Source organism: Syngnathoides biaculeatus, chromosome 13 (genome assembly GCF_019802595.1).
Source record: "Syngnathoides biaculeatus isolate LvHL_M chromosome 13, ASM1980259v1, whole genome shotgun sequence".
Classification (NCBI taxonomy): Eukaryota; Metazoa; Chordata; class Actinopteri; order Syngnathiformes; family Syngnathidae; genus Syngnathoides; species Syngnathoides biaculeatus.
Genome location: NC_084652.1, coordinates 23,953,262 through 23,970,139, shown reverse-complemented (window position 1 = coordinate 23,970,139; position 16,878 = coordinate 23,953,262). Strand labels below are relative to the sequence as shown.

At 42.1% G+C, this 16,878-nt stretch overlaps 1 protein-coding gene across 1 annotated transcript in view; it reads right to left on the bottom strand.

The window, feature by feature from the left end:
• The window catches only part of cop1 (COP1 E3 ubiquitin ligase), a 77,461-nt gene extending 63,192 nt beyond the window's left edge, over positions 1–14,269 (bottom strand). The window contains exons 1-2 of the mRNA XM_061838211.1: positions 13,554–14,269; positions 8,722–8,781 (exon numbers count right to left, since the gene is read on the bottom strand). Coding sequence (XP_061694195.1) covers positions 8,722–8,781; positions 13,554–13,918 — 425 coding nt within the window. The 5' untranslated portion in view covers positions 13,919–14,269. The remainder of the gene's footprint in view (positions 1–8,721; positions 8,782–13,553) is intronic.
• Between the last annotated feature and the right edge of the window lie 2,609 nt (positions 14,270–16,878).

Sequence of the window (16,878 nt, the reverse complement as noted above, 5' to 3'; positions counted from 1 at the left end):
GTATGTCTGACGAATAGGGTGAGGACTATTGTCAATGTTGGAGTCCATCTCACACCAAACCAGGATCTTCCTCCCATCCCCCTTCGCCTGAAACCACAGTCCATTAAGATGTGAAAGGCCCCTCTCCACCTCGAAGATTTTATCTGTAATTCTGACTAATACCTGATGGACCCCTGTGGCGCTCAGGCATTTTTCACAGAAAGTTCGTCAAAGAGATATGGCACAAAAAAAGTGGAACTACAAACTTAGTGAGGATAAAATGTGAATCTATCAAACCACTGTCTCCAGTTATCTCGGATACTAGCTCTTTTTAACATCAGGTCACTGGGTAATAAATTAATGTTAATTAATGACATCATTACAACCTATGATTTGAACTTCTTATTAATATATGAAATAATGTTCACAAAGTAGCTCTAATAGCATTTTAAATGAGGCAATACCAGTAAATTTTGTGTCAAATAGAATAAGGCAGCGTTATGGCTGTTATTATAAAGTCATTATTTCCGTATAAAGAAATACTGGGTGATTCTGGCTCTGAAGATGTTTTTGTTTTTTAAGTCAAACTGTTGCCAGATATTTGTACTGAATACAACTATTTTGTCATAACTGAGACTTTAACATTCATGACCATTTTGGTGTATTTTTTGAATTACAGATTCTTCCAACGTTCAGACAACCTCCATGTCTATTAAGAAAAAGTTCATAAATGAGAGTATTGTGCTGCCAGTAAGATCATAGAGACTAGTTGTGACACAAACTGTGAATGCTGAGACAGTTGAACCTTTGGACAATATCAGCTTTATTGGCCAAGTGTGTAAAAACACACTGGGAATTTTTCTCTGGCAGTTGGTGGTACCCTGGTATGACATACAGAACAAAGAACAAGACATTTCTGTTTATAGGAACTATTCCTTATCAGATACTGATTGGACCAGCAGGATGTGAGTGAGTGTCCTAACATGGCACAAGACAGAAATATGGTAGGTTCGCTGATCAAGAATTTAATGACTTAATTAGCACAGGGAAAATACTGTTCGAATGCCTGCTAGTTTTGACTTTCATTGATCTGTAGCGCTCCTGACGGAAGGAGCTGGAAGAGCTGGTGGCCAGGATGTGGAGGATCCAAAAGGATCCTGCCTGCTCTGGACCTAGTTCGTGTTGCGCGCAAGTCCTCAATAGTGGGTAGCGTGGTGCCAACAATCCGTTCAGCGGTTTTGATTGTCCGTTGCAGTCGGAGGTTGTCATTTTTTTGTGGCGGCCCTAAATCAGACTGTAATCGAGGTATACAGTACTGATTGGATGACCACCTTGTAGAACTGTCTCAGTAGCTTTTGTGAGAGGCCGTGCTTCCTCAGAAACCGCAAGAAGTATATCCTTTGCTGGGCTTTTTTTGAGGATGGAGTTGATATTCGTCTCCCACTTTAGGTCCTCTGAGATTGTAATTCCCAAGAACTTGAAGGTCTCGACAATTGACACCAGAAAATCTGAAATGTCATGAATGCTGTCGCTCTTGTTAAAATCAAGACCATCTTGAGGCGACCTCGAACACCGTGGAGGAACACAATGATGGTTAAAAGCTCTAAATCGAAGTGTAGGAAAGGTGAACGGAAGTGGACAAAAACTACATTCCAAATTGACGAGGACCTCTACAGAAAAAGTCTTTGTAATTTTACCCAGGATGACAAGCTCACAGCCACCTGAATCAGATAGCTCCATAACAGGTATTCAGATACCACCACATAATGTTTTTTTAACGATCATTGGGCATTATCTTCCATTCATCCATCTTGTTCACTCATATGCGACCTGATACACTCATTACCATGGGGATGACAACATGAATGTATCGCAATGTAATGCATGAAAAAAAAGTGTGTTGATGGTCATCAGGGGAGGATGTTCATGTAAGGCCTGCTTGAGGTATGTTCACTTTTAATACGATCCGGCTCACAATCAAGCAACAAAATGCTGCGTAGCCGAGCAAGCATTGGAGGTTGTGTGTAAACACGCCGTTGTCTTGTTGAAAACATGATCTGACCAAAGCAATTAATTCCAACATTTTGGGACAAAAGCCACATACTTACTTTACAATTGAAAAATCTCACAGCGCATCAACTGACAAAAATATCACAAAAAGTAGGTACATTACTTGCTGTATGGACTTCCTGCCATGTAATAGAAGACCATCAATTTGTTCTGTCTCTATATTTCACTGTCATAAACAGAGGAGAACAAAGATACATGATTTCTTTTAAATATATATTTTTGAGTGATTAAGAACACAAGGACATTCAGTAAATGAACAAGTCATTTAAATAGACTCATTATTCAGTCTTGTGATCAGATTGAAGATTGGTTGGTTTTTTTAAGCCCGCTGATTGGCCCCAAAAATTGAGCGTGTAAAGCCTAATCAGTTTGGTAAAAACTTTATACCTTAGTCTTTGTCACTTTGTAACCTTTGAAATGTCCGAAAATTGATAAAATCGATCATTTTCACCAGATCTCAATCAGCCGAAAGATCACATTATCATGATTTTAGATCACGCGCTCGGATCAATACCCAACCATGAAAATGAACATACCCGTTAACCCACTTCCAGTTTGGCAAACTATGACAGCTGTGTATTCGTCGTTGAATAATCAGCAGAGTATGAGCCTTTTAAGAGACATATTTTTTTCTTTCCAAAAACACTACCAACAAAACCATGAACATCGTTGCAATGTACATAACATTATCCAAATTCAATGGGGTCTTAAGCAACCAAAAATTTTCAAGCAGTTTAACTCAGTCATGATTCTGTGTATTTCTCTTTCACACAACCTGTTTTCCTGGAGAGCAGCATGTGTGAAAACATACAATTAGAAGGAGAAATAGACTAGTTAAGGAAGAGAGCCAGAAACTCAAAAGTAACAACAGAATAAACAGAGTACTGACTAAAGGAGAATACAACGAGGAAGCATTAATTTTGCTGAACTGGTGGTGTCCATCTGAAAGGCGGTCATTGAGCTCTCAACTTGCCAAGTCATGTTAGATACTGTGACAATTAGAAAATCTTAAAAAAGACCCTTAAACAGTTGAAAACAAACGAGAACTGCACACTTGGGTAAATTTTTCTCCTTAACTAAGAATTAAAACTTTCGTGTCAACTGTGGCTTATTTTTCTCTAATATTTCTACATGTTCATTCCATTAGTCGTGGTCTACTCTCTTTGTACGGTTACTGTATATGATATCCACATTAGGACAGATTAAATATAGCCATTGTTCTTCCCACATATTTACATGAATGCTTTTTTTGTTAATATGTTGATTAATGTGCATTCGAGTCTCCAATTAATGAATGTTTTTGGGATATGGGAGGAAACCAAAGTGCCCAGAGAAAACCCATGCAGTCACAGGCAGAGCATGCAAACTACATCCTTTAAGAACCAGCCCCGGACCGCCCAGAGCCTTCAGAATGTGTGGCCTGGAAGTCCCTGATAAGCAAGGGACCAATGACAAAACAAGATGGAATGCACATAAAATTCAATTAGGATTAGAAAGAGTCATCTGAAAAGAGACATTTGATTCTATAATGCAGGATGGGGAAAACCTAGCCTCGGCAACACTACAGTTATTCTGCGAGCCTGTAGTAATTTATAGATTTGCAGAAGATAACCTGTAAACCTTTATGCTCAACCTTCAACTACTAGAGTGAGGGCCATTGTGGTTTTAATCCCTTCCATCCACATATCCTTTTAAATCGCCATATCCTTTAAATTTTCCACACAGGTAGTATATGATTTGTGTACCTTATGTGCCGACTGTGTTTATGTGATTGCTTTCATTTGACCTTAACTTTAACATAGATTAGGTAGTATGTGAATTGTGTGTCTGATGTGTTGACTTCGTTGATTTGGTTGATTCTTCTTTTTGACTATCTGCAGCCTGTTGGGCAGCACAATCCTGTGCTACCTGTTGGCCGGTCCAAAGCCTGGATAATGCAGAGGGTTGCAGGAAGGACATCTGGCATAAAACTGTGCCAAACATATATGAGCATTCATCATACGAATTTCATAACGGTTAGGTCGTGGCCTGGGCTTCCTAAACCCAACACCCGGAAATGTTAATCTGGAAGACGTAGGTAGAAATTCAGATAATGTAGATCGAAGACAAACAAGAGGGGGAAAGCGGCTAAGTCGGCAGAAGAAGAGAAATGCACAGACCATACAGCTGTGTGTAGGTAATTTGAATGTTGGGACCATGACAGGAAAAGCTCAGGAGTTAGTTGACTTGATTAGGAGAAAGGTTGATATATTGTGCATCCATGAGAACAAGTGGGAAGGGATTAAGGCTAGAGGTCTAGGTGCAGGGTTTAAATTGTTTTATCATGGAGTAGATGGGAAGAGAAATGAAGTAGGGGTTATTTCAAAGGAAGAGAATGTCTTGGAGGTGAAAGAGTATCAGATCGAGTGATGATGATTAAACGTGAAATTGAGGGTGTTATGTATAATTTGGTTAGCGACTATGCCCCACGGGTAGGATGTGACCACGAGTTGAAAGAGAAATTCTGGAAGGAGCTAGACGAAGGAGTCCTGAGCATCCCAGACAGAGAGTGACTTGTGATTGATACAGATTCCAATGGACATGCTGGCGATGGAAACAGGGGCAATGAAGAAGTGATGGGGAAGGACAGCATTCAGCAAAGGAACTTTGAGGGGCAGATGGTGGTGGACTTCGCAAAAAGGATGGAATTGGCAGTGGTTAACACTTATTTTCAGAAGAGACAGGAACATAGAGTGACCGACAAAAGCGGAGGTAGAAGCACGCAGGTGGATTATATTTTGTGCAGATGTAATCTGAAGGAGGTCACTGATTGTAAGGTAGTGGTGGGGGAGAGTGTAGTTCGACAGTATAGGATGGTGGTGTGTAGAATGACTGGTAGCGGGTAGGAAGATTAAGAAGACAAAAGGTAGAGCACAGAATCAGGTGATGGAAGATGAGAAATTATGAATGTTATGTGGCCTCAGGTGAGACAGGCTTGAGATGGTCAGGAAGAGCTCCCAGAAGACTGGAACACTACTGCCAAGGTATTCAGAGAGGCAGGCAGGAGAGTACTTGGTGCTGGAACCCCAAAATACAGGAAGTCATCCAAGGAAAGAGATTAGCGAAGAAGTAGTGGGACATGGAGAGGAGTGAGGAGAGGCAATAGGAAAACATTGAGATGCGCCGTAGAGAAAAGGTAGAGGTGTTGAAGACTAAAGAAGTGGCATATGACCACATGTACTCCAGGTTGGATACGAAAGAAGGAGAAAAGGATCTCTACAAGTTGGCCAGACAGAGGGATAGAGATGGGAAGGATGTGCAGCAAGTAAAGGTGATTAAGGATAGTGATGGAAACATGTTGACTGGTGCCAGTAGTGTGAGAAGCTAATGAATGAAAAAAATGGGAGAGAAGGTAGGGTAGAATAGGCAAGCGTGAATGACAGGGGAGTGACATTGATCAGTAAGGGAGACGTTACAAAGGCAATGAACAGAATTTAAAAAATAAAAATAAAATGGAAAAACAGTTGGTCCTGATGACATACCAGAGGAGAGATAGAAGCAATTTGGAGAGGTGGCTTATTCAATAGAATACCAGCGGGAGAGAAGATGCCAGAAGAATGGAGGAAAAGTGTGCTAGTCCCCATTTCTAAGAACAAAGGCGATATTCAGAACTGTGGAAACTACAAGGGAATAAAGATGATGAGCCACACAATGAAGTTATGGGAAAGACTAGTGGAGGCTAGACTCAGGACGGAAGCAAGTATCTGTGAGCAACAGTATGGTTTCATGCCTAGAAAGAGTATCACAGATGCATTATTTGCCTTGAGGATGCTCATGGAAAAGTACAGAGAAGGTCAGAAGAAGCTACATTGTATATTTGTAGACCTAGAGAAAGCCTATGACAGAGTACCAAGAGAGGAACTGTGGTACTGCATGCGCAAGTCTGGTGTGGTGGAGAAATATGTTAGAATAGTACAGGACATGTATGAGGGGCAGCAGAACAGAAACGGGTACAAGCGGGATGGAAGAGTTGGCGGAAAGTGTCTGGTGTTCTATGTGACAGAAGAGTCTCCGCCTGGATGAAGGGCAAAGCTATTAAAACTGTGGTGAGCCGGCCATGATGTACGGATTAGAGACGGTGGCTCTGAAGAAACAACAGGAAGCAGAACTGGAGGTAGCAGAAATGAAGATGCTGAGGTTCTCACTTGAGGTGAACAGGTTGTATATGATTAGAAATGAGCTCATAATAGGGACAGCCAAAGTTGGAGGTTTTGGAGACAAGGTTAGAGAGAGCAGAGTTTGATGGTTTGGACATGTCCAGAGGTGAGAGAGTGAGTATATTGGTAGAAGGGTGCTGAGGATGGAGCTGCCAGGCAAAAGAGCGAGAGGAAGACCAAAGAAAAGGTTGATGGATATTTTGAGGGAGGACATGAGCACAGTGGGCGTTAAAGAGGAAGATGCACGAGATAGGCTTAAATGGGAAAAAGATGACACGCTGTGACGACCCCTAACAGGATAAGCCGAAAGAAAAAGAAGAACCACCTGTAAACCTTCCCACACCCATCTGTTTTTATTTGACACTATTAGACAAAAAAAAAGAAAGAAAAGAAAAATAAATATACAAAAAACCAACAACCTAAAGACACATTGAACATAATGTTACATATGATCAACTTAGATAAATGGAAAAGCTGACATTAACACAATTCCACATGAATATCTGATGACTAACTAGGATTGTTAACTTGCATTGATAACCCAATGATATCTAATGTAACCACAAGGCAAAAAAAAAAAATATATATATATATACAGTTTATACGGTGGTACCTCAATTTATGGAATTAATTTGTTCTGTAAGTCTTTCGTAACGTGAATTTTTTGTAAGGAGAAGCACTTTTTACATGTAAATAGCTTAATCCGATCCAAGACCCCCGTCAAAAATAAGCAATTAAAGTACATAATATAAAGAAATTCATTCAACTTTGGTGTCGAGCGACTATGCGAAGGGTGATTGACAGGCAAAAGGCATCATAGGGGGATGGAGGAGGAGGCAAATGTTTAACAGTTGAGAGAAAACATACGTATGAACGTACGTACGTACACACACAACTTCGTTCCACTAAAGTTTTTGGGGCCAATGGTGGAAAACCTGCAAAAAAAATGAAAAACTCACAAAAAAGTTGAACTTTTCCCAAAGTGCGCTAGCCTGTGACAGAGTGTGAAAGCGTTCTGTGACGAGTGTCCAATGGAAACAAAAGCCTTACGGATAAAGATTGATATCCCTCCTAGCCAATGGGATGTCAGGAAGATGCTACGGCGATAGCCAAAGCGGGAGCAGCTCTATCATGCCACACAAACCAAGATATAGGATGTGCATCATGGGTTAAGATTGACGTCCCACCTCGCCAAGAAGATGCTATGGTGATAGCCAATGGGAGGGCAGCTCTATCGCCCTACACAAAACAAGATACAGGATGCTTACGTTCGGTAGAATTTGGTGGCTGTGAATCCAGCACACTTTTTTTTTTCTCCTTTCGTATCCTGAATATTCCTTCGTAACTAGAGACAATATTTATTCAATGAGATGTTTCATAACCTGATTTTTTTTATTACTAGAGATGTTGAGTAGAGGTACCACTGTACTATGATTGGATGATGAAGTAGACGGTTTCAAGCCGTTCTCTAAAATGCTTCTCAGTGCTCAGACTTAAAAAGATGGGCCTCTGTGGTGGTTACTTTGGGTAAAAACTGTAAACATTGTGTGTAGAATAATTGGTGAGAGGAATTTTGCAATGCATCGATTAGTCACTAGTCCCGCCCACCCCTAATATGTGTGCGTTCCCCAAAGACTGGGTGTGCCCACAAGTGATTAAGTGGAATTAGAAGGCTCGAATTAAGTGATCTCAGTTTGCAGTTTATGAAATAAAATTTGTATTTTGCATCTAAAAATAAACATTGAAAAGCAAAACTGCAAAATACCGGCGAAAGTTGCAAAAGGATATGCAGGAATGTATCTGACACAACCCGCATATGTCCCTGATGCCTGGCAAGTAGAATGCAGAAGTGAAGTCATTCGTTTGTAGGAGTGGGAACACGTGGAAAGATGCTAAGCCAAATTGAGAGGGGGGAGGATGGTGAAAATGAGAAAGCATTTCAGCAGAAAATGTTCATTCTAACATGGGCGTTTTTCTCTGGCGAAGAAACTGTATCGTGGAACTCGAAAATCACTAAGCTTAACAGTCTACCTTACTCACATAACTATATCCCTGCCAATTGTTTGTTAATGTTATGAATAACGTCAAATGAGTGGCTTTGCTTACAACATAGGTGACAAGTACAGCGTGCAACCCTAACGTTACTGAGAGGTGCTTTAGCTCAGTGTAGTCACCGTGTGATATATGGCCAGTACAGTATACTATCATCTGACAATCTGTGAGTGAAAAAATGGCAAATGTGGCTAGAGAGGAATAAGAGACAAGTGGATCACGCAACAAAACAGTGGAGCGTTTTGGTTAAGTCAGATAAAATCAAATTTGTTTTTCCCTTGAAGTTTCTTCATTTTAGCTAAATATGTATAAAATGCTGTCATACAGTGCTAAAGTGCCATATACAAGCAAGTGGAACCAATCAACATCAAGCACCTGTAATGTGACCCCCCCAAAAAGTTAGAAATGGCTCAAATTCACTTACCAAAAACTGTGCCCACACTTGGTCATGTGTGCCTCTTCTATCATTTCGAAGCAAATTGGGCTAGAAATAAACACAAAAGTGTTATGTGCATACTGAATCTACACAAAGAGGTTGTTTCACAGAACATTTCATGAGGCACAACTGCAAAATGTAATGCGGTGTATGAAAGCTCCTCTGCAAAGGCAATGGCTAATTATGAATGGATCTATAGGTATTACAGGATCCAAAATATTTACCCTATTTTCATGACTATAAGGCACCCTTACAAGTCTTAAATTTTCTCCAAAAGGTCGCCTTATAATGCGGAGCACCTTATATGTGAATCGTCATCCAAAATTTGTAACTGACTGGGAGCATTTCATGCTGACACGCTACTTATGTAGATGAAAAGTGGACGTTACAGGGGGAAGTGTGGGCGTTGGAGTTGGATGCTAAAGCCATGCTCCACAGAAGGTACATAATGCCAGTGTGTGTTTTGTGCTAAACAACAATGCTTTGGCTAAGGTCCCCCAAAAATGACACCAACGAAGAGATAAACTTACGAACCACAGTTTAAACTGCCAGCTATCAGTTACGTGGAAAAACATGTGACTCAAGCAGCCGCAAGAGAATTTAAGATCAACGAATCCATGGTGCTAAAGTTGAGGAAGCAGGAAAACGAGTTTATCAAAATCAAGAAGATGAAGCTGAGTTTCCGCGGAAACAAGGCAAGTTGCCCGAGTTGGAAGAAAAACTCGAGCAATGGATTAATGATCATAGAACAAACAACCGCCGTGAAAAAACAAGCACAGCACATTAACTCGGATCTTGCTATTATTCCGGGAGCCTTAACGAAACTACTTCCTTCGCTGGAAATCAGTATAAACTGGGTGTACAAAGTGAAGTCGTGAGCAGTGTGGGAGTGAAGGATGACAAATGGCGAATACAGCTATACTAGGAGGCGGTGCCCATCAAGGTACCCCACATTTTGTGAATGGATTGTGGATGCTTGGCTAACATGTCTACTTCCACTGTTGTTTGAAAAGCCGCCATCATACCTGAGTAGCCACACAGCAACGAGATTGAGAATGACAATGAGGACAGGGAATCTGGCATGTTTGATAGAGAACTTGCCCAGCTCATTTTGGATACAGAAGATAAGGACTTTGGTGGATTTGTGGATGACCCATGAACCAAAAAATAACATATGCACATTTTTAAAAAGGCACCCGGAGTGAAACTGAGTTTGGCTGTACTTTATTGAAGTATTTAAATATGTAAACAGTGAGTTTGGTTGTACTTTAGATATTTTACAATGTAACTATACTTCTTTTTCTTTCGGCTTGTCCCGTTAGGGGTCGCCAAAGCATGTCATCTTTTTCCATCTAAGCCTATCTCGTGCAATCTCTTCTCTAACACCCACTGTCCTCATGTCCTCCCTCACAGAATCCAACCTTTTCTTTGGTCTTCCTCTTGCTCTTTTGCCTGGGAGCTCCATCCTCAGCATCCTTCTACCAATATACTCACTCTCTCGCCTCTGAACATGTCCAAACCATCGAAGTCTGGTCTCTCGAATCTTGTCTCCAAAACATCCAGCTTTGGCCGTCCCTCGAATGAGCTCATTTCTAATCCTATCCAACCTGCTCAATTCGAGCGAGAACCTCAACATCTTTATTTCTGTGACCTCTAGTTCTGCTTCCTGTTGTATCTTCAGAGCCACTGTCTCTAATCCATACATCATGACTGGCCTCACCACTGTTTTATAAACTTTGACACTTCTGTCACATAGAACACCAGATACCTTCCGCCAACTGTTCCATACCGCTTATACCAGTTTGTTCACTTCCTTACCACACTCACCATTGCTCTGTATTGTTGACCCCAAGTATTTGAAGTCATCCAACCTCGCTATCTCTTCTCCCTGGAGCTTCACTCTTCCGCCTCCGTGCCTCTCATTCACACGCATTGTATTTTTCTTCTGCTAATCTTCATTCCTCTCCTTTCCAGTGCGTACGACCATCTTTCTAATTGCTCCTCCACCAGCTCCCTACTTTCACTGCAGATCACAATATCTTCTGCGAACATCATGGTCCAAGAGGATTCCAGTCTTCTGTCAGACTATCCATTACTACTGCAATCAGGAAGGGGCTCAGTGCGGAACCCTGATGGAGTCCCACCTCCACCTTAAATTCTTCTTACACACCTACGGCACATCACACCGCTGTTCTGCTACCCTCATAGATGTCCTGTACTATTCTAACATATTTCTCCCCCACACCAGACTTCCGCATGCAGTATCACAGTTCTTCTCTTGGTACTCTGTCAAAGGCTTTCTCTCGGTCTACAAAGATACAAAGTAGCTCCTTCTGACCTTCTCTGTACTTTTCCACGAGTATCCTCAAGGCAAGTAATGCATCTGTGATCCTCTTTCTAGGCATGAAACCATACTGTTGCTCGCAGATACTTCCGTCCTGAGTCTAGCCTCCACTACTCTCTCATAACTTCATTGCGTGGCTCATCTTTATTGCTCTGAAGTTTCTGCAGTTGTGAATATTGCCTTTGTTATAAAAATAGGGACGAGCACACTTTTCCTTCATTCTTCTGGCATCTTCTCTCCCGCTAGTATTCTATTGAATAAGTTGGTCAAAAACTCCACAGCCACCTCTCCAAATTGCTTCCATAGCTTCACTGGTATGTCATCAGGATCAACTGTCTTTCCATTTTTTTTTTTATCCTGTTCCGTGCCTTTCTAACTTCTCCCTTACTGATCAATGCCACTTCCTGGTCATTCATGCTTGCCTCTTCAATTTTACCTTCTCTCCCATTTTTTTCATCCATTAGCTTCTCAAAGTATTCTTTGCATCTATTTAGCACACTACTGGCACCAGTCAACATATTCCCATCGCTATCCTTGATCACCCTTACTTGCTGCACATCCTTCCCATGTCTATCCCTCTGTTTGGCCAACTTTTAGAGATCCTTTTCTCCTTTCGTATCTAACCTGGTGTACATGTCTTCATAAGCCTCTTGTTTAGCCTTTGCCACCTCTACCTTTACCCTACGACACATCTCAATGTATTCCTTTCGCCTCTGCTCAGTCCTCTCTGTGTCCCACTTCTTCTACGGTAATCTCTTTCCTTGGATGACTTCCTGTATTTTGGGGTTCCACCACCAAGTCTCCTTCTCCCCTTTCCTACCAGAGGACACCCCAGGTACTCTCCTGCCTGCCTCTCTGTATACCTTGGCAGTGGTGTTCCAGTCTTCTGGGAGCTCTTCCTATCCATCTGGAGCCTGTCTCACCAAAATTCCGAAAGGCTACACAACATTCTTCCTTTCTCAGCTTCCAGCACCTGATTCTGTGCTCTACCTTTGTATTCTTAGTCTTCCTACCCACTACCAGAGTCATCCTACACACCACCACCCTATGCTGTCGAGCTACACTCTCCCCCACCACTCCCTTCCAATCGGTTACCCCCTTCAGATTACACCGTCTGCACAAAATATAATAATGGGAAGGGTTACAGGTGGTTCTTCTTTTTCTTTCGGCTTGTCCTGTTAGGGGTCGACACAGCGGGTCATCTTTTTCCCATTTAAGCCTATCTCGTTTATCTTCCTCTTTAACGCCCACTGTGCTCCCTCAAAATATCCATCAACCTTTTCTTTGGTCTTCCTCTCGCTCTTTTGCCTGGCAGCTCCATCCTCAGCACCCTTCTACCAATATACTCACTCTCTCACCTCTGGACATGTCCAAACCATCAAACTCTGCTCTCTCTAACCTTGTCTCCAAAACATCCAACTTTGGCTGTCCCTATTATGAGCTCATTTCTAATCATATACAACCTGTTCACCTCAAGTGAGAACCTCAGCATCTTCATTTCTGCTACCTCCAGTTCTGCTTCCTGTTGTTTCTTCAGAGCCACCGTCTCTAATCCGTACATCATGGCCGGCTCACCACAGTTTTAATAGCTTTGCCCTTCATCCAGGCGGAGACTCTTCTGTCACATAGAACACCAGACACTTTCCGCCAACTCTTCCATCCCGCTTGTACCCGTTTCTGTTCTGCTGCTCCTCATACATGTCCTGTAGTATTCTAACATATTTCTCCGCCACACCAGACTTGCGCATGCAGTACCACAGTTCCTCTCTTGGTACTCTGTCATAGGCTTTCTCTAGGTCTACAAATATACAATGTAGCTTCTTCTGACCTTCTCTGTACTTTTCCATGAGCATCCTCAAGGCAAATAATGCATCTGTGATACTCTTTCTAGGCATGAAACCATACTGTTGCTCGCAGATACTTACTTCCGTCCTGAGTCTAGCCTCCACTACTCTTTCCCATAACTTCATTGTGTGGCTCATCATCTTTATTCCCTTGTAGTTTCCACAGTTCTGAACATCGCCTTTGTTCTTAGAAATGGGGACTAGCACACTTTTCCTCCATTCTTCTGGCATCTTCTCTCCCGCTGGTATTCTATTGAATAAGCCACCTCTCCAAATTGCTTCTATCTCTCCTCTGGTATGTCATTAGGACAGTCAGTCAACACCAAAACTTGTGATGACGACATCATCTGCTTATCCTCAGTTGGGTTGCGAGTATGCTGGAGACAGTCCCAGCTAACTGCTGGCAGGACGTGTTTTTTTTTTTACACTAACCGTCACAAATCATATCTTCAATTATCAGATTGCCCTATTTTGAATTAAAAGAAATACATAGGTAGTTGTTGTCAATATATTACAAAAATATATTACATTTTTATGCAATGCAGATTATTTAAATTGGCAGGACTTTTATGCATTTTTCATTATATTTTGCCACACACGCCAACAGAAGAGTCCAAATGGCAGACACTAACCAGACAAAATCGTTGCTTTTATCTTCATACGAGTTCAACAGGCCATTGTAAAGAGGTGCTTGTTGGAGGGATCTCTTCCTGCTGCCGGAGGATGCGGACGGTCTACTCAGAGAGGCGAAACCACCTCGGGACGACGACACGGCGACCAAAGTTGGAACCGACAAGCCGCTGTCACCTGCCGTTGTCAGTGTCCGGGAGGGAACTACATTAACAGAATTGTTCCCATTGCTTGTGACGCCGTTGGTTCCACCACTGGGGTTGATCGCTGAGCCTCCTGTACCACTGGTGCTACTAGTACTGCTACTTGTGCTGGGCACAGAACTTGCACTGCCAGCAAATTGCGGGGATCGCTTGTTTGACATCATGCAAATCCCACTACAAACCCCACAAAAAAAGCCCGTGGTGCTGTTCAAATCATCCAGACGCTACGGCAACGCTACTTGGTTCGTTTATATACTGACATCCTGGCAAAGGGAGTACGCCATCGAGCGGATTCAACCTAACCTACTGGTGTTTGCCTCGTTCTTTTCGTCGCTAGAGACCTACTCAAAAAAAATTATATGAGCGAAAGAAATTCCTGAGCATTGATACAGAAAATCAACAACCTCCTGTGGCGTGCAGGTGATTAACCGGCTAGCCACCTTTAGCTACAGGACGGCTGTCTAAAGTTTCCTCGATTGCTTAGGTGCGCAATGTTCGCCTTGCTTTACACATACCGCCTTCCAGTGGCAAGGAGTTTAAGTGCGCCAGGGGAGTTCCACATATCTTTCGTGCGGTAGAGTACTTCATGTTTCCATTCATTTCCTTCGACGTTGCTGCTTGTTACAATATGATAACCGGGTGTACTAATAATAGTAATGATATTTATATTAAAACACCCATCCTCCATTTATTAGCAGTTGTAATAATACATACTTTTTATATTTTTTAGAGTATAATCTTGGCACGGGAGTTCAATTGAAACTGAAAATATTATATATTACAAGATATTTCATTTGTTCAGAATCACCTACACTTCTCAGTGGAGCATGACCTATGAAGTGAATTAATTCGTTTTTTTCTTTACCCTTTTTCAGTCACTGTCATAGCATACTTTTTTTTCCTGATAATTGCCAAATTTTAGTGACTATAGTTATTGTATATCATTTTATTTTTAGGGTAGATACCGAATGTTAGTAGTTAATGAAGCCCATAACATATTTGGAGCTAACATTAATTTATAGTAAAGGAAAACATCCATCTAAAGATACAATAATAATTAATTAATACAGCTTAAAACGCAATCCATCCATCCATTTTCTTTGCCGTTTATCCTCACGATGGTTGCTCGGAGTGCTGGAGCATATCCCAGATGTCAACGGGCAGGAGGTGGGGTACACCCTGAACTGGTTGCCAGCCAATCACAGGGCACATAGAGACAAACAGCCACACTCACAATCACACCTAGGGGCAATTTAGAGTGTCCAATTAATGTTGCATGTTTTTGGGATGTGGGAGGAAACCGGAGTGCCCAGAGAGATCCCACGCAGGCACGGGGAGAACATGAAAACTCCACACAGGCAGGGCCGGGATCAAACCCGGGTCCTCAGAACTGTGAGGCCAACGCTTTACCAGCTGACCCACCGTGCCGCCTGAAGGAAATCATTTACATGAAAAAATATATACTCTATATATTTTTTTTGACCAATTAAGTGAATTGGGTTAATTTCCCATGGCACACAAGATCTGTCAAGGAACATTAATATGCTAAAGCATGCTTGTTGGGAATCAATGATCTCGATTCTAATAATCAGTGTGCTGGAAAATCAAATAAAAAATGGAAAGCTGCAGTAATTATGTATACTGTAAATTAAAAAGCTAATATTTGTTTGGGCGGCAAGGTAGGGCAACTGGTTAGAGGGTTGGCCTCGCAGTTCTGAGGACTGCGGTTCAACTTTCCGCCCCTCCTCTGTGGATTTTGCAAGTTCTCCCCGTACCTCTATGGGTTTTCTCCAGGCACTCCGGTTTCCTTCCACGTCCCAAAAACATGCAACATTAATTGGACACTCTAAATTGCCCCTAGGTATGATTGTGAGTGCATCTGTTTGTCACTATGTGCCCTGCGATTGGCTGGAAACCAGTTCAGGGTGTACCCTACCTCCTGCTCAATGATAGCTGGGATAAGCTCCAACACTCCCATGACCTTCATGAGGATAAGCAGCTCAGAAAATGGATGGATGGAAGTGTGTGCATGTCTACCCAAAAGAATGAAAAGAAGAGAAGTTTGGGACCCGGGGTCATTGGGGTCAAGATGGACATGCTCCGCCAAAGGATAATCTTTAGAGGTCCTCTTACAGTGGGAGGTGAGGCCCTGGTGAAGCAAACCCATTCAGTCTCTCTTACACATACGGTGCTCCCTTTTATCGCTCCCTTCCTCTTCTGTATCTTCCCCATCATCCTCTTTTTCCCCCTAATGTTTTTGTTTCTTTCTCTAACTCCTTCCCCTTCTTTTCTCCCCCACACCCCCAAGATAGTTGCAGCTGGATTTCAAAGGGAACCTCTAGTGTAGAAAAAGAGACTGTTGAGCTGCCAGATACCTCAGACAGGCAAACTGGGATTGTGGAATTCCTAGCTCCCACTCTGTTTTTTTGCCCCTTTGGGGGCCTCTGCCATAACTTTCAGTCCCCCATATACCCCTCTTTCATTTCCATCTCTGGCTAAATTGAGTCTGACACAAGTTGTTGGGTCTAAGGGTACATAGCGGCAAAATTTCAGGAGGTGTGGAACACCTACATATTTTCTATCATGGTCAGGTTCTGTGAAATCTCTCTTTCAAAAAAGTGTGAACAACTTAAGACATTAATATTTTAATGTGTCGTAGGAAATTATTCGAAAAAGAGTTTCAGAGTCATTTACACCAAGCTCAACAGTCACCTACGTAATAGACTGTAACCATTGCAGCATGTATGTGGCATGTGTGCAAAAACACATTAGAAGGAATATTAGGGGAAATTCCTCCTTCTCACCTGATGCTCCTATGTGTTTTTCAGTCCAAAGAGTGCAGGCGTTTGGTAGCATATTTGTTTTATAAAAAAAACTTTCTTCATGTGCTGGGCAGATGTCTTGCCTGTCTTTTTTATTCCAGTGAGGAGAGCCAGAGAATGAATGAGAAGGCGAGATAGATAAAGGGGAGGGAGAACAAAGGGAGGGAGAGGAAGCAAAGGAAAATCAGTCAATTATATTTCAGCAACCAATGGACACAAAAGCTTTGAAATGAAGACACACAGAAAGGCAGACACACACATCCACAGCCTGCGCCATTCCGATATAGTCACTCAAATACAAT